The sequence below is a fragment of the Thalassophryne amazonica genome, chromosome 21 (assembly GCF_902500255.1).
Source record: "Thalassophryne amazonica chromosome 21, fThaAma1.1, whole genome shotgun sequence".
Lineage (NCBI taxonomy): Eukaryota > Metazoa > Chordata > Actinopteri > Batrachoidiformes > Batrachoididae > Thalassophryne > Thalassophryne amazonica.
This window is the reverse complement of record NC_047123.1, coordinates 34,392,037-34,418,478: the sequence shown is the minus strand read 5'-3', so window position 1 is coordinate 34,418,478 and position 26,442 is coordinate 34,392,037. Positions and strand designations below refer to the sequence as shown.

Genomic DNA, 26,442 nt, shown 5'->3' with positions numbered 1-26,442 from the left:
GCATGAACACCACACACAATGCAAAGGCAGTGATGCATGCTACAGGTGGCAACAGACCATATCACTGGATTGAACTTGCATTTGTTTGCAGGCTTGGCTCACTGACAGTCACTCAACATCTATTCAAGCTTAAACAAAACCTTGTCTGCCTTCTGCTACAGCAATGCATATAATGCCCGAGCAAACGCAGCCTCACACTCTGACCAGTAAGTGAAAAAAAAAAGAATCAATAATTTAATGCATTAGTCTTATAGCAAAAGCATGCCAAACACTGGCACTGCAATAATATATTACTTCCTGCACAAAGTATGTCAAAGTTCCTAAAAAAGCCACTTTTTTCATGAAGCACAAGATACTCTCCTGTTACAGCAGGTCTGATAGATAACTTTTTGTTCAAAGATAAAACAAACTCCAGATTTGGCATTTGAGATAAGCATTTACACTGCATACAACCTTGATATCTGCAATGCGACGTACTAATTATTATTATGTGATAAATGTGATATTACAGTGAGCAACACCGTATGAAAAATTCAACTACATTTTCACAGATGTAGTCAGTTTTGCAGTGTTAAATTAACTCTGCAGCAAATGCATGCTCCTCCTCCAAACAGTGTGTAAGCAACTCTATCATCATGTAACATGAACTATCAGAGGAGATAAACTGAATTTAACACTATGATGGTGTTAATTTAACACTATTTTTAGTAGGACCATATGCACTCACTGCAGAGAAATTTAACTCTGCAAAATCTACTGTCTAGTCTTATATTCTTGCACATTAATATTTTGGCAATGAGATTTCAGATCAGTTCAAGCCACAAGTATGCCCAAGGAAGCTAAATATGGGCTAATGCTCACGGATAGGCTGTTTAAGCTAGTCACATTAACTAGCAATGATGACACATAATCTACTGAAGAGTAAATTGTTGTAAAATCACATGGTGACAGCTGGCAGTTGGTTGTAATAGGAGCCTGGATTTTTAAAATACATTTCATTTAAATAACTGTTCGCTCACAAACTACTTAGCCTAGCTCAACTGCAGCAAGCCACCTAGCTTGTTAGTTAGCATGTAGCTGGCAAAAGTCGTGTATAACATACTGCTCCAAGGATTCATAAACTGTTACAAAATCAGAATGCTATAGTTTGCAGTCAGCTTTCAAGACTAAACTTGATAGTTTAGTGATATTTCTTTCAAATATTATAAATTTACTATCTGGGTGTTGATTTTGCTGGCTAGTTAGCATGTCACAGACAAAAAATGAGCAGCTAGTTAGCATGTCAGACTCAAAAATGAGTTTGGGAAAACAAGAAATTCAATCAATGTGTTTTCGTTGGGTAATGTTGGCTCCAAGCCGGCTGCTGAATTTAATAAATAACGCTACAGTTATGATGCTTAATATTTGTGTTTAGCTCCACAGTGCCAACACGATAGCCGCAGCGTGACTGTAGATGACTGAAATGGACCCAATCTGTATTAAACATGATGCAAATGTCACGTTGCCAATCCCGATCAAAGCCTTCTTTTTCTTCCAGGTATCTGGTATTTTTTAAAAGATAAGTTCTTTCAACAAAGTTTCCCACATCCACCTTTTTCAAACATTTACACTGAACAATGTTAATGGGAAAAAAAAATAAGGACATGTACATTTACACACTGGAGGAAACAAAAACAATACTGTTATAAATAAAGATAGATAACGTTCTGTCCAAACATGTCAGAGACACGACAACAGAGGTACTGCGGGCAGGCAGGCCAGCACAATGTTAAAGGGCGCGTGTTCCTGGGCACACAAATGCACATACAGACGTGTTCCGAAATAACACTGGGGTTAACACTGAGTAACTAAATCACTGTACAGGCAGAAGAAGACAGAAGCCCACCCGAATAAAGGTGATCCAGCTGGCCCAAGTAGCTCGAACCCAAACCCAGAGGCACCATGTTTGGACCTCTTAACTGCAGATTGATCTCCCTCGTTCTTCCCTGAAGATGTGTCGTTAAAAGCCCGCTCAGGGGAGGAAAAAAGAAAAAAAAAAATCAAATATAACCACATAAGAACTGGCGGGGATGGGAGGGGGGACTTTTCTTTCCTCTATGATCAAGGTTTATATGAAAATAAGTCATGCTTCATGCTAAATACATTGTTTATCTTACATGATCTTTGAATAAAAAAGATTTGCTTTTTATCTTATTTACAAGCACCCATGCAATATAACTGAGAAAGTCCTGCAGGTCAAATTGCTTCAATTAAGAAAGGAAAAAAATAAAAATATTTTCTAACCTTTTTACAGAGTTGCCCACGCGGGACAAATTGCTTATATCTTTGAGGGTAGAGTGAGGGTAAACAGACACCAACGCAAATCTAAACCCAGCTTTTGTGTATATAGTTCTCTGACGTCGTAAAATGAACAGTTAGGCGTGGTAGCTACTGGCAGCTACGATATCTACACCAGGTGTCTACGTCTATGGACAGAAGTAGTACGGGGGGTGTTTAGGGTTGCTTACATTTTTGCAACAACAATAACAACAAAATTAAGGAGATATTGCCTCATACCCGGCACACTATCCGTCTCTATGGTGATAAACATGACCACTTTTTAAAATTTTTAATATATCTATTCTTAAATACTACAAGTGCTCTTGGAATAAACCACGCCGTTACCCATGATGCTTGTATTATATGTGGCGTAAAATAATCTTAAGTGCATGAGAATATATCACATTGGGTTTTACAATTATTTTGACACTTAAGGTCGTTCTCGCTTTGCTCTTCTACATCTTTTTTTCTTTCTTTCTTTCTTCTTCTTTTTTGAAATCGTCAGCTATCGTTATCGGCTACATGAAGCAACCTGGTCGCATATCTTTGGCACAGTCTCACATTTGTGCTCGTGAATATTGAGTGTGACGCCAGTGGGCAGCCGAGAGGATGCCGAGACGCGTTAGTTGGTCTCGCTGGCTCTGCCATCCTGCTGGCATCACAACAAGATTGCTACAGATTCACACAGAAACAAAACAGGTAAGACAAACAGCCGTCTTGTGTTCATACACCGTACGTTCCCTCCGTGTGGTTCGCCGTTTTTTTGTTTGTTTTTGTCATGTCCAAATTAGTGACAAAACGTGCTTCTTATGGCTTTCATCCCCTTTTAAACAACAAAAACAACAAAGACACATGAGAAATACCCACTGATGTTAGTGTCGCTGAACATGTAGGAAAACATAGATTTTTGATATTGCCACAAATAAGTAGGATTCACCTAATGCCCTGCAGAGGGAGCTGTGTCCGTTGAGACTAATGCTGTAGGAACTTTACCTGTTGAGCTATTTGTGTGTGTGTGTGCGCGTGCATGACGATGTACGTTATATATGTCTATGCATACGTGTGTCTTAGTTTCTCAGGGGCTCTTTCTGCTCCTTCTGGCCCTTGGCCGTGCGGTTTGTGATGTTGTTCAGGCAGGCTCTGACCCCCGCCAGGTGGAGCAGTGAACCCGCCGCCTCTTTCATCTCCTCGTCGTCGCTCTCTGGCGGCTTCTCCACTGCCGCCGCGCGCCGCTTCTTCAACGGAAGTGTGTCGCTAATTCCCCTCGCTCGGTTTTTAGTCCACGGGAGACTGCTTCCTGCCAATGTCCCGCCTCCTGCCACAGAAGTGCGTCTTTGTCCGCGCGGGGGCTGCTGGGAAATGTAGGTAGCAGCAGCAGCAGCAGCGCTGACGTGAGAATCCAGCGGGATCTCCCGTGGCTCCGGTTTGACGTCTGACTGGATCTCTACAGCGATGATGTCGTCGTCATCCAGGGGAGAGGAGGAGGACGGGACTTGGGAAGAGCACAGCCTGCTGGGGGATTTGGCGGTGCTGTAAGTGTGGTCGTCTTGGAGGTCCTCACCGCACGGCGAAGGAGAGCAGCGCAATGGGCTGTCCTGTCCTCGGCTCAGATAATCTCCCAGGGATGACCTGCACAGAGAGCAGAGGGGAAACGCGGTTACCGCTGCTGTCAGGCTGCGGGCGCGGCGGTCTGATGGCAGGACGCTTCACGCCACACTTAACATCTGTCAGCCAGAAAGTCAGAGTTCAGGTGGCTCTCAAATAGCACCCGCGGGTCCAACGCACCTATTTTTCCTCAAATTAAAACCTTCAAGAAAAAAAATTTAAAAAATTAAAAAAAATAAGAGAGTCAGCCTTTTAGAACCAAGCAGAATCATTATCAGAATGCCACCTGTGCACTTTTCAAAAGGACACGGTGCATTCTGAAGAAGCGGTGGCACTCACTCAGCACGCAAAGCGCCGTGTACGTTGCAACGGCACAAACCCACAAGTGTGACGCGGTTTAACCGCTGTCCACTACACGTGTTCTTCTCTGTAAGGCATTAAAGGACCCGATTCTTCTGACAACCAATAAATCAAGAGGGGCATCAGTCCTGTTCCTGTCCCCGGGACATTCTCCGCTTTCAGAATAAAAGCACGAGCATATTAATATATATACATATAAAAAGAAAAGCACACTTTACAGATATTCCCCACATGCCTTTAGTGAGCCTTTGGGTATGTTTAATTAATTCCGTGGCGCGAGCAGTCATACTCTTATACTCCTGTGATGATGTGCATGTTCATGCACGCCCCACATGCTCTTTGAATCACGAGGCCTCTCCCTCTAATAAAGTTGTTTGTGTGCACGCGAGTTGGCATTACATAAACACGCCTGTATGAAATGTTCAGGGAGGAGGGCGTGTGTGAATACTTGTGAGCACAATAAAGACGTCGCTGTGCAAACTGAAAAATTTAGTGTCGTGTTTCTTTCGTGAAGGCTACCGTGTGGGTGCATGTGGGCGTGGCCATCTGACTGCACAGTCGAGAGCCGTACGTTAACCAACCTTACAGCCGAGGTTCTGGTGCCCACAGGGCTTACAGGTACGGGTCTGATCACTGGAAACAGTGCCTGGCTCCTGACACGGGCTCCATTTTGGATCACGCCACGAGGAACTGTGTCGAGAAAAAAAAAGGCACAAAGAATTTAAACATCAGCTCTGAGCCACATTATTCCTCTAACTGTACATAAATGCACCCACAGACACACACACACACACACACACATTCAGCACAGGAAGTAAACACTTAGAAAGCGTCTAAAAAGCACGATCGGACCTCAATAAGACCTGGGAGCAGCTCAATGAGCGTTTGCTGTCTGTCTGAGGAGGCCAACAGGGCAATATTGATGAGCAAGGGAAGGTTAAATTGAGCGGGAAAGCGTCATAAATGAGTTAAGGCTGCTGCGAATCATTCAATTACCAACGACTGCTGGGCTCGGCTAAAACCAGCCTGTCTGATGCTGCAGGACACAGCAAGTTGAGATTGGGAAAAGAAACGATGTCAAACTTCTCCAAACGGACACAGAGTGTGATGGCTTTACCTTTACGCACATTAGGTGATTAGGTACAACATAACTCAAAAAGCTATGGATGGACTTTCATGAAAGTTGATGGCGCTGTAGATGTTTGGGTCAAGGAAGAGTTGATGAGATTTTGAGGTGGATCTGAACATTGTATACATTTTTAATTATTACAAAAAGCTTCAATTTGATTTTTGTATAATTTGTTCTTTTATGAAACAGCACCTCCATGGCAGTTCCCATCAGTTAAGGACTGACCTACAGAGGTACAGCAGCGCCCCCAAATGGCACGTCAACACAGCAAAGGCCAAACAAATGGACCACTGCTTCTATGTGTACACTCTCTCAGTGTATTCGCTTTCATCCTATTTGGACCAAACTTGGTAAAATTACCTAAAGGCCCCCAACAGCAAAATGACTGTATTTTTTTTTTTTTAGAAAAATCAGTTAAAAGTCAAGATCAGAGATCAAGATAAAAATATCGTTCCAATGCTTTAATATATGAGATATTTCAAATGGCTATTCCAAGGCACTTTATGACGAAACAACTACAAAAAAGAGTAATGCTCCTAACTGGCTGATACAGAGGGATTCCTCTCCATTAATGATTCTGACAAAGATCACAATCTGACACCTTGGAAGAAAGACTTGTTGGAGTATCATGGTACCAGTAAGGAATAAACTCTTCAGACATAACCTTCATTGTTGTTCATTGGAAAAAAATTCCTACTACCAAAAACATCCATGATATCTTCAATCCACATTAGAAACAATTGCCAGAAATAAAACCATCTCTATAATAATCCATACAAGCATATGGCAAGTCCATCTTGAGTCTTCCAAGTGTACTTTTGCTGAGTTAATGAGACCAAAATTTAAGTCTTAGACCTGAAAGCCAAAGACTACCACTGGTGAAAAAAAACAACAACAGGTGTTTCTTATAACCTGGTTAATGCCCTTGCTGTGAAATGAAGTGGTGGCATCATCACATGACGGGTAAACCTACCAACTGCAGTGACTGACAGGTTAGTCAAGAAGGATGAATGGAAGCTAATGCAAAGATCTGAGACCTGTCTGCAAAGAAAACCTCTCATATTGCAAACACAGGGTGGGTCAAAGATTCAAAATTGTGTGCCTCTACATCTCAAAGCACACTACGGGGATAAGAGAACGGCTTTAGGGCAGATCTACCAAAGTCCCAGAGAGGCCACAACACAAAGCTTGGGATCAAACCACTTGAAACCCTGTGAAGAGACCTGATGACCAGAGTATATCCAGTACTCCCAAACCAATTTGGCAGCACTTGGGTGAATCTGTAACACAGAACAGGAGAAATTATACAAATAGCCCAGTTTCACAAATAATGACTGTATAATCCATCTTCAAAGCTGTAGGTCAGTATACTCATGTATGTGCTGCTCATCAAATACAGTGCACATGTGCAGGGGTCATGTAGCCATTTTCTGATGTAGTAACCTTCACCATTGGACCCCATCATACACCTGCTGTAAAGCACAGTGCAAGTGTCACAGCTAATTTGCTCCCAATACAGTTGTTATTGTCACGCCCAATTCAAATAAATTTATTTATACAGTGCTAAATCACAACGTATGTTATCTCAAGACCTAACACATGGGAAAGGTCTAGACCTCACCTACCGTATCCTCTACATAACAAAACCACTTGTGGTCCTGAGGTGTGGTTGAGCGCACAACTGGCATGTTGATATCTTGTGTCAACAGAAAACATTCATACCTTAGACGACCAAAAACCTGGCCCAAAGTCCAGTGGTGTCCAGTACTATACAAAAAGTGTACTAGACAGGTAAGTGGCTTCATAACACACGTACAGTCTGCCTGCACATATCATCACCTCTGTGACGGTGTAATATTAAAATGACAATTATTATGCCCCCCCTCGCTGGTTCTCTTTCTTTCTCACAGCGTCAAATACATGACAGAAGTGTACTGAAAATGAGAAAATGCAATAAGACTCATAGAAAAAAACCCTCACCTTGCCCTTCACTGCTTCACCTCAGGTAGCTTGGGTGATTGCGATCTGTCTGCTGTGCACTCTGACAGGCTAAAGTTAATCAGTTAACAAGACAGAAACCATAGCACTGCATGCCTGGTGCATTCCAATTTAAAGGGATCAACAGGTGCCTCTCTAACTGGTTCATTTTATGCATTGACTCTAAAACACTCATGAATAATGAACACGGCAAACCCAACCCTTTTGTGTCTGGCACCTTCTTCATGCCGGTATTTGGCGCCGCTTAAGTCACAAAGTGTGCTCAGACATGTGCCAGATGGTCTTGCATCCTCTGTGTGAGCTCCTTTTGCATCTGCTGGGGGAAGAAATAGGGCCCTTAATTCCTGCAGAATGATGCACTGTGCACGTATAGTGACACAAATAAGAATGCGCTGGACTGTGATAAATCATCATGAGGGTGGCGTGTATGGTCTCTGAAACAGCATGTACACATTTGATATCACAAACTGGATCTTGTATGTTTTCTGCGTTGTGCATTCTCTAATTATTGGAAGGAAAGGAGAACAGAAACTGTGTGTGTGTGTGTGTGTGTGTGTGTATCTATCTGAGCCAAAAGCTGTCATTACTCAAGGCTGGCCGCTCACCACAGCCATCGCAGTTCACTCAAACAGCTGCCGTTTCCATCTCCTGGGTCAGTCTGCATTTTGCAAATGATGACCTGCTGTTTGCTTTGTTTGCCACACAGCCTTTATTTTTTAAGGCACAACAAGTGTTTTCTTGCCACGGCACCACGACTTTTGAAATTCTGTTTTAAATCCTGGACCACGTCGTAAGATTGAGCTACTTGAGAACTTTATGTTGCCCCAGGAACCCCGACTACATTAAAACATGCAAATTGCTCAGGGAATGCTCTCATGGCTAACACTTGGTGCTGGACCATGGCGCACCATACGAAGATAAGAGATCTGTTTGTCATGTGTCGCTGATGCTGCAGCCTTCCATGGCTGGCTGCGTCTATAGTAATCTTATTGACTCCAGTTAGTGTGGCTCTGTCCCCGATATCTCCAGCTCTGCTCTCCATAACCTTATAAGTAAGTCCCTGCACACAGTATCTTTTGTAATCTTGATCACTCACTGCATGGTTGTGTGTGGGCAGCGCATTAGGTCTCCTCGGGTTGACATGCTCCCCCACCCCACCCCCCCACCCTGGCGCCATAACCCCCTTTCCACCAGAGCTGCCCTCCCCATCTCTCGCTTGAGTCAGGCTTCGGGTTGCCATAGTAACAACTCCCCTTCCACATGCCACAGAGTGGTAGATCATGCATCAGAAGACAAAGTGAAGGAAGGAGAGCAGAGAGTGGAAAAAAGGGGGTAGAAAGGAAATACCGAGCCCTGTTTGACATGGCGACGCACTGCTGACCAACGCTGTTTATCTTAGACACACATTTGCACCTCCCTCACACAAGCAACATGCCGCGACCCCCCCCCCCCAACCCCTTTGCATCTGCACCTACTTGCTTTGCTGTTTGAATTTTTCAGCATATCCCCCTCTTTGCCCTTTTAATTCCATCCCCTCGTGTGGTTTTCTTTCTCTTGCTCTATCGATCTTACTGTCATTCTATGTATAGCGGTGACTCATACTGTATCTCCAACTCAGCAGGCGCACCGTCTCTGCAGGTAGGAAGCCTGGGACATATGCTGAGGAGATGAGGTGGCACAGAAGCTGAGGCTCAGTGATGAATTTTCCCAGCTTGCTGTTCAGAGGAACATACATCAGGACCAACGAAAGAACCAAATGTAAACACCGAGTGGAGGTGTCTGTCTGTCTGCAGTGTTTTGTTTTGTTTATTTTTTTCCCTCGACGTCTGGTCAGCTGCTTTGTCTTTCTGTCTGCCTCCTACGTCTTGGCCTGACTGTTTTCCAGAGCAGGCGAAGCCCTCAGCTCCCTCCCGCTCCGCCCTCGTGTGCTGTGCGCGAGCTCGGCCTCCTCTACTCTTCTGTTAAATGAGTTCCACATGGCCTGTAGGCTCGGTGCTGCTAGCAGGAGAGCGGCAAGCACAGAGTCACGCACACAGTGCAGGGGGTCAAAGGTCATTCCCAGCAGACCTTGAGAATGCAACTGTTTGAAAGTGGCCTCTCGCTCAGTCAAAACAACTGCTCGCCTGTCTCCCTGCTTGGCTGCTGTGTGTTAAACAACAGAGTCTCAGGGCAGGAAGCATTATAACATCCGGCTGACTGACCAGGTCGCTGGTGCGCTGAAATCGTTGCACTTCACCCAGGTGGGTAAATGGCCTGTCTGTCTGACACAACAAGCATCTAACTACTCTTCAGATGCAAAAAATGATTTATTCCCTTCACCAAACAAAAAGTGTGAAAAAAGTTTAACATTTCAGTGAGGCGACAATTATTAGCACATCTTATAGTGCAAAGGGCCCTATTTTGACAGTCAAAGAAATAAGAATTTGTGCAGAGTGCACAGGGATGTGTCTGAGTGCACTTTGCTATTTCTTCAGGGGACATACCAGCACAAAGACAGGTGTGCAAATGGGTTGAGTTTACTATTACTCATGGGCGTTTTGTCGTCCGAACACGATATCAACCAAAGTGACACCTGTCCTTCCCTTTAAACTGAACTGGGCCGGGCATATTGATGAAGAGGATGCATGTGAAAGGCTTTCTGTTTTCTTAACAGATTAGCACCAAGCTATCAAGTGTGCCCAGTGGGTAAAACCTGCTTCAATCACAGTTGCATTTTTAGTTGCCAATTTTCAGATGACATTTCCCAGACAAACTGTGCAATCAGCATGTTCATGAACATTCACCAGGACATAATATATATGGAGAGAGTTATTTGCTTGAGTAATGTGCACAAATTGCTGACCTGACGTTCAGGAACTCTGACCTACAAATTGGCAAATAAATACCGTGTTACAAAACTGCAGTCAAATGTTCTCAGCAAATGTCAAAGAACCATAACACACTACACTTAGAAGAGAACCAACTAGCCTGCCACACCTGATTCTGATGAAAGTTCATGGAACTAAATCACAACTGCTTTTGATAAACAATTCTAAAAGCACCACATCATCTATCTGTAATTGTTCTGTCCATTAAGAGAGATACTGAAGGACACTGGAGATATCAGATACCCCTCACAGGGTCTACAGACATTTTTTTATGATTATTGCTGCAGAAATGTACCACGGTTGCAGAGGGTTATTTTTCAAATCAGATTAATAAACCACTATCAGTCACTCACTCATCTTAAACTGCTACTGCAATTAAGGGTCACATTGGGAGGGCTGCACGTCTGCACGTCTTTCATTACAAAATCTCCTTTAACAGTGGAATGTCCGGATAAACTGCTGATCCCGAGCTCTTCTGAAACTTCTCTGTTCTCTCACGACGTCCTGGGTCAACAGAGACTTAAATTTGGAAGTTTTCAGCTCGAAACAGGCTGACGACGGCGGCTCGGGGTGCGGAGTGCCGTCCGGCTCCTTGGGCAGTCCTTAAAGTGACAGTAACACTCCATAATCTCTCATCAGCCGTTAAAATTTTCACAGAAAACCGTCTGAATTTCTCGAATGGTGTCCACTTGGATGTGTCTCACAGTTGCTGAAAAAAGTTTGATCAAGCAAAGCGCCAGTCTCTCAGGAAGAAGTCAGACAAAGGAATTCCGACGAGGGGGGTGGACCAGTGCTCACTCAAAGCCTGCCCACAGGCGAATGACGCAACCGACAGGCGTGAAAAAACTCACGCATGCGCACGAGGGTTCAAGCTTGTATGACGTAATCGCACGTAATTCAAATCCATATAGTTTTTAAAAAAAATAAAAAGGTCGGTTTCTTTTCTAATAGACCTCGTAGACAGACAAACACATTCACACCCGCACGCACACCTAATTTAAAGTTTACAATCCACCTAACCTGCATGTCTTTGGATGTGGGAAGAAGCCGGAGCACCCGCAGGGAACCCACGCAAACACAGGGAGAACATGCAAACTCTACACAGAAAGGCCACAGGTGGGAATCGATCCCATGACCTTATGCTGTGAGGCAACAGTGCTAACCACTAAGCCAGCATGCTGCCCATCAAAATAATAAATCAACATGAGTAAATAAAATGAACATCCATCCATTATTCTAGCTAAGGGTCATGGGGGAGTGTCTTTGGTTTGTATAATTAATGCATAAATCAACAAGAAATGATGGGGACATGAATTTTTTTATTGCAATAATTGCTTTAAATTGCAATTAAATTTAATTAATTCTTGAAATCACAAAATCTAAAAAGCATTATTATTATGGATAATAATATGAAAATAAAATATTTGGAATAAATTGGTTACATGTAATGATTTTAGGAGGTCAGATGTTTCAGCTGCTTTTGAAGGTTTTGTTTCAGTTGGGAAATCTGGCAACACTAGCTGTGATGTTAGATGTTTCTACATGATGAGTAACGTTGCTAAAACATGAGCAGATCCTGCATAAAGTCACTATGTCTCAAAATATACCATTAAAACAGTTTGGATATTGTTTCAGCTGCAGCACTCATCTTAAATTACAATAAAAACTATTTTGACAGCTCAGATCCTCGATGATTTCGAGCTTATGAACTTTGGGGTGAAGGTTTGGGTGGAGGACGCGGCTGCCAGGCTTTGCCCTCGTGTTCATCAGAGCCACAGGGACAGACAGATTTCAGAGCACATCAGCTCAGAGCTGAGCAGCTCTGAAAGCTCTGGGAATGGGAGATGGAAGTAATAACGGAGGACACTAACAGCCCCAAACTCACTCCTTATCCTCCCTCCCTCCCTTTCTCTCTCAGAGTCTGCATCTCCCCCCCCTCTCTCTTGTCTTTGCCTCTGGCTGGCTGTCATTGCGTTCCTTCTCCCTGCTATCTCTGAATATTGTGCCCTGTATCATTTCTTTTCAAAAACATGACACATTTAAAAAGTTACCTTTTCCTATCTTGCCCTGTCACCTGGGTACTCCACCACAGCGTGTGATGGCCTTTTCAGCTCTCGATTGTCTCCCTCGCCATCGATTTATCTACCCGGGCGTCCATCTGCCAGTCAGAATCATCACCATGGCTGCTGGTGGAAAAATGTTTTGACGGAAGATGCCAATGGATGATTGGGAAGGTTGGTTTTAAGATGCATTTTGGCGCATTTGAGGATAGAATTTATACATTTCATTGATGCTATGAAACACTGTTAATCAGTGTTTCAAGGATACTTTAATACGAGTGTAATGATCATGACAAACACTATCTGAGAATTACACACACACACACACACACATACACAGAGGGTCACACTGCAAACAGAATGCATGTTTTATAGCAATTTTCATTGAAACGTTTACTGCCTTTAACCGAAAATGACTTTAAAGTACATTAATAACAATAATGATCAACAGCTGCAAGAAAATACACATCGTGCTCAGTGCAGAAACGTGCCAAACTGTGATCCACCTGTTTCACGCACAGATTTATTCTTAATGAAGCAAGCACAAAATAAATTGTTCACTCATTAAATATGCCCAACTCTTAAAATGAATGATTTTTATTTTCTGTCGATGCGCAGTCTGCAGTGTCTGTACTAAAATGTATTTAAACTACTTTTTATGTAAAGGTCTGCAACATGCACACCTTTAAAAATGATATTTCAGAGCGCATCACAAATCAAAAAAGTACAGGAATCCTAGTTTTTTTTGCCAGTAGCATGGCGAACCACAAGCAAACTCAGCGCGCCACTTTGTGCATTCACTCACCATGTGTGACATGGCGCGGTCTATGTTTGTGTATTTTACGAGACGGGCTTTACATGGATAATTGCAATTTGACAGAAATCGTGCCCATACATCACTCTCAGATTCCATGCGTGTCTAGAGGGAGTCCAGGTTTTCAGACACTCTCTGCAGCCTCGGCTCCTTGACCATTACTACTCCATTATCAGTGGCGATGGAGGGCGCACCGCAGACACCTAATGTATCCATTTCCCCCTCCATTTAGGACTCGGCAGCCCAGTGAGCTCCCGGAGTGCTCCCTGATTGGGATTGAATGTCCATTTAAACTGCCGTCCAGCCACGGTGAGGATGGGTGAGGAGAAACAGTAGAATAATGGGAAACAGAAGGAAAAAGGAGGTGTGTGAAGCAGAAAGAGAGTGAGAAGGAGCAAATGTGTGCATTGAATTAAGTGGGGGAGGCAGCGGGATCGCTCTCCAGCCTCTGTTTTGGAGATTTTCTCCCTCTCTCACCTCCTCCTTTCTTGCTGTGTGTCTATCACTGTCTTTTTTTTTCTCCCCCCTTTTCTGAAACTTTCAAATACGCCTCTGTAGAAAAGCATTCCTCCTTTGGCGCCAAGCTAAGTGTCAGAACTCGGCATTCTGCATTCTCAAGGTGCACGTCTAAAAAGAGGGATTTGGAATTGAGATGATTGGAGTTGGCACATCCAAAGAGGGTGTGGAGGGGTTGGAAGAGCGGAGGAGAGGAAGGAGACAGAGGAAGCAACACGCGGGAGATCACACAGCATATTGTAGAAGAATTGTGGAGGTGAAGAGTTACCTTGTAGGAGAACTCCTCCGTTCTTTCTGAAGAGGGGACTCCCCGACCACAGCGGTGGACTGGAAAAGGAGGGGTTTCCGAAAAAGACAGAAAGAGGGAGAGAATGAGAAAACTGGTCAATCATTTGATCATATTGCGGCAGCCAAACAGCCCAGCAGGCTTCATCACGAGGCAGATAGCAAGGCGTGAATTTGAGCCCATAAGCGAGTGCGTGTGATTATAGTGATTAGATTCCCGGGTGTCCCACTGTTGCCATTATTCCCTGTGATTACCTCAGAGAATTACAGCCTCGCCGCTGTAGTCCACGGGGGTAATTTCTCATGACAACTCCCCACAGCCCGTCACTGGTCCATTCACAGACATTCAAACACGCCTAATCCACATGCACGCTTTCAACACGCGCTCGCCGTGCATTTCAACGCTACTGTGCAAATGCTGCAAAACACGCGTGAGCGCGCCCAAAGCAGAGGAATGAGTTTAAGGTGATCATTGCTTCACTAATGAGGGAGGTAATGATGGCATTTCTCACACAGACACAGACGTCCTCACTCTCTCTGTCTCACTCACACACACACACACACACACACACACACGTTAATCTGCGTAATCCATAAATTTTCGGACAGGAAGAGAAAGAGAAGCCACTCCTTTCTTTTTCTCGCTGTGACTGGCCAGTGTGACACACGCCATCCTGACATTGATCACACGGAAACAGGCGCACAGGTAATCTGAAGACTCCTTTGCACACATCAGGAGTGTTGCCTTGGCAACCTGACTCTTGTTTTATGTCCTGCTGAGCTGCTGAATGAGAGGATTTGGACATGTGCACGTGTGACGCGCCTCTTACCTCGCCAGATGCAAGCAAAGATGGACTTTTATGCACATGCACACGTGCACACACACACACAAAGCAAAAGCAGCAATCATAAATTTCAGCCCTGAGCCACCTGCTGTTGCCATGGAGAGTTGCCACATCGCGTTGCCACGGCGATAACATATTTTTCCTGCGCTAACAGTCTGTCTGTTTTCCCTACCACCCCAACCACCCCGCCCATCTCATCCCCTCTCCCTCCTCACCCACCCAGACCCCCCCCCCACTCTTTCTCGCCTTACACTAACATGTGTTGCCATGGTGGCGTTCCCGTTGCCTAGGCAACCCTGTGCATTAATATAATGGGCAGATGCTCGAACTGCAACCCCCCGCCCTCCCATCTTTTACTCTAAGGAAAGCGAGAGAGTGTGTGAGGGAAAGAAAGAGAGGGAGAGCTCCTGTGCCAAACCCTCCGAGACGCCTTTCCCTCCTTCCATCCATTTTTCCCTCCCCTCCTCCTCTCATCCAGATGCTGATGGGGTGTGAAGGAATGCACCATGGAGCTGACCTCCTACCCAGCATGCTCTCTCACACTCTGTCTCTCCCTCTCCTCATTTCATACACACTTCCATATGTCAGATGCACACACACATACTTTTTTTTTTTAAATGCATGCACATGAGTAAGTGTAAATACACAACACACCCACATAAGCATGTGCACTCCTACCAGAGCAACCTGCAGGTGAGGGACGACTGGTGTGGAGTGAGTTATTATTATGGTCCATAAAAAACAGAGATGTAAGTGACAAAGAGTAAAGGATGAAGATGTGCCACCGCTCTTCCTCTTTTTCCATATTTTCACTCCACCGTCATCTTCCTCTCCATGTCTCTCTCCGTTCTCACTCGCCTCCTTCATCTTTTACTTCCGAACTGTGGAGAACTGCTTGAGACAGTCCTTGACCTTAAAATAATAGACATGCCGTGCAGCCATTCATGGTCATTACACTTCGTAACGTAATATTCTTGAGAGTGAGTGCTCTTGAGAGTGATATTGTGTTTTATTGATTTGGCCAACTGAATTTCAAGATACACATAAAGACAACTTGTTGTGTGGGCCGCTGAAGAGGAGGTACTGCTGGCCCACCACCACCAGAGGGCGCCCTGCCTGGAGTGCGGGCTCCAGGCACCAGAGGGCGCCGCCGCCTCACGGGAGCAGCTACGGTGACAGCTGTCACCCATCACCTGAGACAGCTGACGGCAATCATCAGTGGGGTATATCAGCAGGACGGCACCTCCACCTCATTGCCGAGATATCGTTTCTACCGGAGAGGTAACGTATCGAAGCTAACGGAGTGTATCTTTTTGGATTGTGCTAGTTTGTGGATTACTGTTCCAACGAGAGGTGGAGGTAACTTCCCTGCTGTTTGGAGTCCTGGGTGCAAACGCGCCCCCATCTAACTGTCCTTTGTTCCTCGCCAGCAGTACCAGGTCCGACACGCGGAGGCAGTGGCCACCTGGGAGTTCGGGACTTGGCGGCTCCAGTATTCCCGGGGTCCTGTGGCGGAGGAAGCCGTGTGGTTCCGGTCTTACCTTGGAGAGGCGTCTCCTATCTTTGAGCCTGCCCACACGACACTTTTGTGAATTGACTTGTTCATTTCCGTGATTGGTTGTATTCGTTGTGCACATTCACAACAGTAAAGCGTTGTTATTTTGACTTACTCCATTGTCCGTTCATTTGCGCCCCCTGTTGTGGGTCCGTGTTCCTACACTTTCACAACACAACTATGAATATATTATTCCATATTCTATTGTACATTTGTTTTACTATTTTTGCAAGGACCACGAACTGTCTCAGACATACTCTCAGCACCATTTAACGGCAAACACGGTTTTCTACACAGATTTTGTTAGTAAATAAATACTACTGATTCATATTCCCACAACAATAACACCAAACATTATGTATTAACCCCTGACATATGCATGCTGCTGTTCAGAAGCTGACAAAAGTTTTGGTTGGTGTACTGCGACTGAATGTTTATTATTGCATTTGGATGCAAATGTCACTTTTACAATAGAACACCAAAATATATTGGGCTAAATATTTTAATTATATTCTCTCCATGTATGTGTTGATTTAGAAACTCAGTGACTGCCTGGGGGGTTGAAAGTTCATCAAAACCTTAAAATATGAGCAACAGTGGCCTCGAGTGGCCATCAGGAGCCTGCAATTAGCAACAATGGTTCACAAGCAACGTGACAGACCCGTCTGTCCTCATTCTGTGTTATGATCCAAAACATGAGGTCCATTGATCCTCACCTGCATCAATCAGAACCCAACATTTCCCAGATGAATATGCAGGAGTTTTATGGAGTTACTTACAGACCCACTGGCTGTCAGACTTCGTTAATCCCATGCATTGTTGTTTACAATGACCCCCCCCCCCCCCCCCCCCCCCCCCCACCACCACCACCACACCCACACTACTACACTTTTAGTGTTTATTATTACTTGTTAATGGATATGGTGAAAAATCTTTGATGTTCAAAGCAGGGTTGAGAAATGATGGCAGAATTTCTCAGTCACAATCCTAATCCAGGAAGTAGTCCCTTTCACGCTTCCCTCCAGGAAGTCTGGAAATACGATTTCTTACTTCATTTCAAACAATAATTTTAAAGATTGACATTCAGGGTTCTTGTCCAGGGGCCCAGGAGAGCAACCACTTTTGAAAATTACTGGCCCCCTTCAGATTTAAAGGCCATTTTCAAAAGGTGAGTGGAAATTCTTGGCGGAAAATTACATTAATATCTGGTGGCAACACTGGAAATGAATGGAAAACATGAAGACTGTCATGGATTATTGGCTTTGGCAGCAGCAGAAAATATATGCAGGCCAATGAAATAAGAAATTTGGCTTTGGTCGTCCAAAAATCTGTATAGCGGGCCATCAGGCCAGCCAGTGTTAATGAAGGTTGACCTCTGAATGTGTGTGGAGATCCTGATGTTGGTGTGCCAGTGTGGATGCACTTCGTTCTCACCCTTAATATCTATGTCTGACTTCCTCGCTCACTCCCCAATGTGTGTCACAATGCAAATGAACATCCTGCCTCTTCCTCTTCCTCCTGCCTGGACCTCTCCTCCCTACACCTCACCACCTCTTCCCTTCCCATGTTCTGAATCTGGCCTCTAATTTGTTCCACTTCCCCATACCTCATTGTTCAAAATGACACTTTTACATTTTACGGTGAACCAATTATTCTGTCTTACACAGTCTGCTGGCTCTGCGAGCCAACCAGCCTGGATCAGCCGAGGAGCAGAGCGCTGCGGTGCGATGGTTAAGTTGGGAGGCGTTATTTGTAGAGAGAGAAAGAGAAAGGGAAAGCGAGAGCACGAGAGGCAGGAAAAGACAACCAACAGTAACTGTTGCTGACATTCTTCTGAGGTGGATGGAAACAGTTAGCAAAGAGGAGGAGGTGAAGAAGAACAACCTGAGTAGATCAGCTGAAGTTCAGAGAAAGAAGTGAGGACGATTTAATTGATTGATGAAATAGTGGCGAGAGAGTGAAAAGTGAATGGATAAATCACAGCAGGACTAAATAAAGAAGACGGAGCGCGGGGTGTTCCGGTAGTTTTAATATCTGCCCAAGGCAGAGGAGGACGAGTTGTGGGATATTAAAAGAGAAGACAAGAGTGTGCGAGGAGTGGAACAAAAGAGTGTTATGTGCCAGAGAATCACTAAACAATAGAAAGCAAAATGTGTGGTGGTGGGGGGCCAGTGTGTAAAGAGAAAGATGACAGAGGCCTGGAGGAAAGGAGAGAGTGAAGAGAGCAGGATGGAGTCAACAAGTGAACAAGTGGAGCGAAAAAAAAAAAGAGGCAAGCGCAGTCACACTGTTTCTACCTGTGACATGCCTGAGGGCAAGAGAGCGAGAGAGAGAGAGAGAGAGAGCGAGAGAGAGAGAAAGAGAGAGAGAGGAGGCGGGAAAGTGGCTGCAAAGAAACGGCGAGGAAAAAGATTTTTGGAAAGGATGGGGAGGGTCGGCTTCATAATGCCATGGGCCAGAAGGGGGGAGAAAGTGTGACGGAGTGAGAGAGCGAGAGCGAGATGAGTAAAAGAGGTGGAGGCGTGTCCAGCATGTGTGATCTTATAAGTGTCCCACATTGAGGGACATTTTGATCAAAGCTTTGTCAAAATGTTGAGTCTGGTCCAGATCGAGAACAAAGAGCAGATTTATGAGCGTTTTAAAACCATTTTGTGACAGTTGAGGTTTTCTGTATTTTTGCTCAGTTTCCAGACAACATACACAAAAACATATATGCAAGAAAGAGCATCCATCCATCCATCCATATGTAGGTAAGCATGTTTATGAATTATTAATTAAAGACAACATGCCAAATTACAAGAATAAAACCACCACAAGAAAAACTGAGTGAAGCAAGATCTTCGTAACTCAACAATCAAGTAGTTACTCAGTAAGTTAATGGTCTTACCTGTGGTGAAACGTTGGAGGCAGGTTGGGTGGGGAGGTGGAGGGCGTGGCCAGGCCAGCTGAGTAAGGATGATAAGGCGTCTTCTTTAGCGCCTGGATCAGGTTGTGTCTGTACTCCGGGTCTATGGACCACAGAGAGCCTTTACCTATGCTCTGGAACAGAGAGAGGAGGAAACAAGGAAAGAAAAGAAAGGAGGGAAGGAAGAAAGAAGGAAAGAAAAAGATAAAAAAATAAGGAAATAAAGGGGAAGCGAATGTGCAAAGAAGAAAGAAAAGAACAGGAGGGAAAAGCGAAGAAAAAGAAGGAGGTGACAAAGGAAGGGGGCAGGGAAGGAAGGAAAGAAAGAAGATGAAATCAAGAAATAAAGAGGAAAGCAAAGACAAAAGAAAGGAGGGGGATGGAGAGGGAGAAAGGGGAGAGGGGTGTTACTGGATGAGCTTTGATGCTTCTTACATCACAAACAGCACAGTGACCCGAGCCAACAGGTCCACAGAACAAACAACGGGCTCAAAGTCCAGACTTATTTACCAAAGCCCTGTTCACACTGAGATAAAGAGCTGGAGAAAAACAACTTTCTCTGAATCTACTGGCTCAAACGCTGATAAATTAGCTGCCTACCTCCCCCCCGAAAAAATAAACCCACACCAGCCACACAAACATTCCCATATTCCCAAGGAAGATAACACTGAGCGAGGATGAATACATCCTCAACGCTACCGCGCTCAATATTTTCCAAGCCTCCTCTCCTCAGAAAATCATGAGGATTTTTTTTTGATTAAGACACAGAGAAACTCTTTAACTTTTCCACTCCAGAGGCAATGATGGTGTGTATTTTTAGATCAAAGCAGCTTCCTCCTCACCTCACAAAGCTGTCGACTTACAATCTTACTGAAGCCGGTCTATAGATTACAGAGAGAGGAGGATCTCAGACGGGACGGCATGAAAACACATTCTGTCTCACAGCCTACTGGCGTCTTTCATCTGCCGTGTCATCTAAACACGGCAAAATTGCGAGTTTGTGGGAGCGTGTTGTACAACGGAGACACGGAGTGGCAGGAGGAAGGAGCACAAAGTAAATGTAAAATTAAAGCCGCCCTTCCCGATGTTGGCTTCACTTTGTAGTGCTGTGTGATGTGACACAGATACGGGTTGCACGGTGGTGAGATGTCACCAATGTGAGCTCTTGTTGCTTTTGCAAATACAGCAGAGAAACCTGCTTGGGAGGTATGTCCAGATATGCCAATTTCTGAAGCTTGTGGTGCAGTTTGTGTTTGGGTGGATGTGAAAGCGAGTGCACTGCAGCTACATCAAAGCTTTTTGTATGGTTACATCTTCACTTTAAGCACTCGTGGCCCTCCGGTCAGGTCAGGAACAGAGTTGGCCGAGTAGTATGCCAACCCATATTCAATTCTCCATCTCGCTACTGTCTGTGTTCTTGGATGACACACTCACGGTGCATTTTTTTTAGCCAACTAACTGTAAATGGGCATCAAGCTCAGTTGGGGAAGTAACCTATGATGGACTGGCGTCAGTAAACTCTCATTCACTTCATGTTATGGCATCTGGGGATAGGTACCAGCAATTGGTCTTAGAGCCAATAGAGAACTGACTACAGTTCGACAGGAGTCAGCTTTCAGGTGTGGTATTATCCTAATATAACCCGAGATGCTGATGGTGCACTCTGTGACCTTTGACACAAAAACAACAAAGTCAAATCAGCAGTTTGACACCGAGCATAAACTGCATGCAATGATCTTAAACATGAATCACTTTGTGTTACACCAAACCTATACGCCATAATTGTGGTGGCGAGCACACACGGACTACACTGTTTATTATCACCATGGATACAAGACCCACCACCAGGGGCTCGCAGACGGCTGCGCTGTCACACTCTCGTTCAAAAGAGAGGTGATATCAACAATGTAAACGAGGCCACTTCAACAACAGGAAGCAAACCTTTGAGTGGGAACGCAGGATTCAGACGAGCTAATCAAACAAGAACACAGCCACCAGTTGAAGCGCTAACACATTTACCTTCTCAAAGCTGCAGTGGAAACGGCCCTGTATCAAACCCATTCCAAATCAATTTAGCAGGGAATTCAAGAAATGCATAAAATTTCTAAAAAATCTGGTATATTACAAAATTAAACATTAAATAAAGGCAGTGAGGTCTTCTGAGAAGGGCCATTATCTTATCAAGCAACATGAGAAAATTAGATTTTGAAGGAAGAGGACATTTATGAAATGCTGTTAAATTTATGACATTTCTCAATAAGAATATTCCCAACAAAAGTGCACATAGAATTATGACTTAATTGCAGTAAGCCTCAGGAATAGAAAAGTAAGGCTTTGATGAAAACAATGGCTGTACTATATATATATATAGACTATATATATACACCACACACACAATACATGTTTAAAATGATTTGAGGTCCAAATAGTCATGTTTAAAACAATAATAATGATAAGCATTAAATAAGTTTTTTAAAAAGAAATACAATTTTTAAAGGCCCCTTCAACATAGTGCGAAGTTTCGTTGAATGTGGCGAAACAGTTCAATTAGCGCACCAAGAACATCGCGCCGATGGGCAGGTGTGCACGATCCCGGTGCGAGGGTTCATGCATGCGACAGTGTCTTTCGAGCAGGAACACAGTGTGAGGTGCATCACAATCGCACTGCTTATGTGGAATAAATAAAATCATAAAAACCAGCCAGGGCCTGTGGAACCACATCACGTCGCTGATGTGGGAAAAAAAAAAAACAAAAACAAAAGATATCAACCACAGGATCTGAACCTCACTTTAACTGATTGCCAGCCCGAAACTTTACTGCTAAGCTACCGTCACTGGCCTGTAAATGGTGCGGGGAAAATGTCTGCATTCAACAAAGAGATGGGATTTTTTTTTTTTTTAACATACACCATAAAAAACAGCATTTTATATTGAATCCCTCTTATCAAGCGGGCAATACAAATATGATCCGTCTGTTCCTCTGTAGATGACCCATGGTCACAGACATACAGTCATGAAATGACATGAATGACGAAGCAGTTTCCTCTTCTCATGTCCACATCTGCTGGCGCATGTCCTGCCCGATGCCATGTCTTGACGGATGGCGCGCCAGAACTGACACGCGTCATATGGAACAGAGCTCACGTGGGTGATGTGACAGTCAGAACGCCCGCTGTGTATTCTGATCCGACAGTCCGTTTCAGCCTGGGGGCAGCCTATCAATGGGCTGCAGCGTGCGCAGGCTCCCTCGCTATATCGCTGTTGTTTATTAGGTCCACATGATGACAGCAGACACACCGCGTCACAGTGGGCAGTGTTAGTCCATGTCTGTCCAAACACAGTACGTGTTTTTCAGACTGGAATGTCCAGAATGACAGATCTCCACAGTGCCAACGAGCAGTGTTAGATGTTCATATGTCAGCTGGAATTTGGCCTACACCTGCCGCGAGAGGGGTTGATGGGTTCACACAGCACACTCTGTCTTTCAGATGCTTGTGTGCGCAAACAGTTGTAGCAACAGGTGTACAACGTGTTGCACAAAACGCCTGCTTCATGTGCACTTTGACCAACTTCGCGCTATGTGTGAAGGGGCCCTAAAATAGGAAAATCCTACAAAACCCTTTTTCCTTCTTTATAGAGTTTGGTATTAAAACTTAAAATACAACACTAGTTATGTTGATGTTTGGTGTTAATTCTACATCTCGAAAATTGCTACAAGACTTTACTACCTAAAAATACCATCACTGGAATTCTTTGTCAAGATGATGGTTGATAATGATGTCAACTGATATTTAATGTGGATCACACTGGAGCCTGACCAACGTGGATTTTGGGGGAAACATACCAATATTCCGGAGTAAAAAACCATTCATACCGATATATTGCAGTATATATCCATAAAAGAGACAATGATTATGAACATGTCATTATCAAAACCTTCTGACAAAGAAATGCAATTGAGGCTCAATGTTTTACGGTTTAAACATGAACTTTATAAATAACTAAAACAAATAACTATAAATATAACCAACAACCAACTTGGCAGTTGCCACGCCACATCACTAAGCGTTTCCATAAAATAGACTTCTCATCTCTTTTGGTCCCGCTGAGCTAGTAGCATAGCAACCACTTGTTGCTTGTCGATGTAAAACGCCACCCTGACTGAAATAAATGGCAGCTGGTTGTTTTGCCTCAGCTTCTTGTGGCTAATGGGGACAAGGGGTGACGCGTTTCAGCCAAGATTGGGATCATTGTAAATAATGCTGCTGGAGTGTCCTTTGCTGGACAAATTATGGAATAGCACCATTTCCAACAGCCAGATTGTTTTTCTCCATTGCTTATTTGGTAAAATAAAAGTTTTCATTTATCGGTTCTATTGCTGTGAAAAATAACACCGAAACCAACATATCAGCCAAGCAATATATCAGTTGGTCTTTAGGTTTGACATTGGATTCATTACAGTTACAAAGGACTGAGCAAGGAGGAAGATATAAACATAAGTGAATCGACCATATGAGTTTTATTGGCAGAAAATAAAAAACATTTGTAAGAGTTCTTACTGAAGGAATCACTACCCAAACATAATCACTACCCAAATATACTGTAGGTTGTTTACAGTTACTGGAATATTTGTCATGTTATTCTGAAAGCTTAGAAATGTACCATTTCGAATCAGTTCCGACCAACTGGCACTTCCACAGAAAGTCAAACACCATCACATGACCTCGTAAGAATGCAAGAAGTTAATCGGATGTGTGCGCACCATTCATTTGCGTCCCCCGCCATGTTGGGATCAATGTGCTAGTCGTGTTGTACACAGGCCATATGTGCCGTGTTTGCTCCATGTGTGCGTGTGGGTGAGCGTGTATGGCGAGTTCCCCAGGGAGCGTGATATTACCCAGTGTGATCTGCTCCTGGGAGTGCTTCTATTACTGCCAGCAACGCCTCTCCTGGAGAGCATGATATTACACACACATACTCTCTCTCCCACAGAGGTGACCCCCACTGGGCCAAATTTCCCCTTGCACCTCTTGCCCGCCAGCCGTTCCTATATACACACACACACACACACACATACGTGTGTGTGTGTGTCGACTAGCTGCCGCTTGCCAGACGATTAAATCAATGCTATCTACAGACACACTGTCTGCCACACCGCTACCTCTGCCGACCAATCACAACTCTCAAAGTGTACACCCCTCCTTTCCTCGTCAACAGGCCAATCACAGGGTGCAACTCGCAGGAAGGGTCTGTCACCTGGGTTATAGCGGTCTCCGTAGCAACAGGCATCATATAGAAGTGAGAGGATAAGTAATTTAAAAAGAAAGGACATATATATGTGTGTGTGTGTGTGTGTTCCTGCAAATCTGCAAAGTTCTGACTTTAAAGTTTCCCCAAAAACTACTTGAGGTTGAGTTAAACTGTGATAAAGTCTGACACTGATCATGAAACGAAAACACAAGTGTGGAGCGAGCAGGAAACAGTGCTGTGTTTGTGGATCTCAGTATTACCCGAGCCCCATGTTCACTGGCCTGTCTTATCATTGTGGATTTATTTGTCACTTTATTGCGTCGTTTATAGTGAAAGAACACAATCCACACTCACAACAAAATCATACTCCACAAATGTATTACACAACTTCAGAGAAGTGAATATCAAAAACACAAAAATTCTCTTTAGCATATCAAAGTTTCTAATACTTAGTCAGGTCCGTAAGTATTTGGACAATTTTTTGTTTCCTTGCATCTGGACGCCACCATAATTGCATTTGTGTAAAATCAACTTTCAGCTTTAATTAAAGGCAGAGTGAATAAAAATACTGCATTATCCATTTACAGAAAATTTTAAACAAACCTTTCATTTTCAATGCTCAGAAATAATTGGACAAACTAAATATAAAAATTTCATAATACAAATAATCACTTTTGCAGCCTTTTTTTTTTAAATATGAAAAGTCAGGGGATGGATACATGAACATTTCTAAGTGACTGAATATGTGTTGGACTTCATGGACATCATTTTTTAGAGAAATACAAACAGCATGGCACTGTGTGGTAATCTGTCTGGAGGAGGCAGTTGACAGTTTGCCAGAAGGCACTTGGGCGAACAGAGCCTAGATCTGATCCATTTTCATGCAACATGGCCTTTCTGCTCAAATGTATGAAAAGACTAAACTCTTCACTAGGTTATGGTTCTGTTTCAGTAGGCGGAGCATCCTGAAAGCCACATATACTTTTTTTTTAGCTATACCGCCAGCTCGGAGGGCAAACCTGTGATGACAAGTGAAATAAAGTAGCAAATCTTTCCCAGGTCTGTACTACCCATAACAAAGGCTCATTCATGACTGTGAGACAAAGAGTCTGTGAGACCCCTTTTTAATCTTATCATGTCCATCACTGCTGGGATTAAGCTCTATTATAAATTTTAGATCATTTAAATACCTGTGCCTATTAGTATCACAGCTTGAAGTATTTTTGTGCAAGAAAATGACACATTGTTGTACAAACATCTTGGTTTTATGACAATTCAGTATGCCACTGTGCACTGATATGCACTTTATGGAGAAAACACATACATAATGTGAATGGGACACGTCACAGCATGAGGAAGATAGAGGAGACAAAGAAAATGATTGTGTGCTGCCAACATCTGTTTCCTATGTTATATAAGCTGTGGGGGCTGGTCTCCTGTAGAAAAAGGAGATATTAAAAGGTCCCAGCTGCCACTGACCCTGCTAGTAACCATATAGTACAGCTACTACATTCCAAACTGTGGTATTACCTTCTCACATAGAAAGTGCTTTAACCCTTCATAGCAGGGTTCAAACAAATCAAGAGGAGTTGTTTTTTTTTTTTTTTCTTTCAACTTGGAGCCTGAAAATTTTCTCTCTGGCTGCAGAAAAAGCTGCACACGTGACCACAAATCTGCTCTTTTCTAAATTCTGGTCCCATTTAATGTATAGCCTTCAAGCGCATCATAACAACAGCAAACATCACTGTGTGTTACGTCACTGTGCATGTTCAAAGGTGCAAACATAATAACCCAAAACACAAGGCTCACTACTCTTCACCTGTTTCTATCAGAACCAGAAGGATCAGAGCTGAATATGTCACAGTTTTTACAGAGTTATATACAGAGATTTTGTGGGCTGACTCACTGACTGACTGACTCAGCGAGCGACTGAC

General features: G+C 43.8%; 1 protein-coding gene across 2 annotated transcripts in view; it reads right to left on the bottom strand.

The window, feature by feature from the left end:
- Positions 1–1,575: 1,575 nt before the first annotated feature.
- ches1 (checkpoint suppressor 1) overlaps positions 1,576–26,442 on the bottom strand; it is a 74,646-nt gene continuing 49,779 nt past the window's right edge. For both annotated transcript variants that reach the window (XM_034162203.1, XM_034162202.1), the window contains 4 exons: positions 19,241–19,392; positions 13,937–13,995; positions 4,866–4,974; positions 1,576–3,948 (listed from right to left, as the gene is read on the bottom strand). In XM_034162203.1, coding sequence (XP_034018094.1) covers positions 3,387–3,948; positions 4,866–4,974; positions 13,937–13,995; positions 19,241–19,392 — 882 coding nt within the window. In that variant the 3' untranslated portion in view covers positions 1,576–3,386. The remainder of the gene's footprint in view (positions 3,949–4,865; positions 4,975–13,936; positions 13,996–19,240; positions 19,393–26,442) is intronic.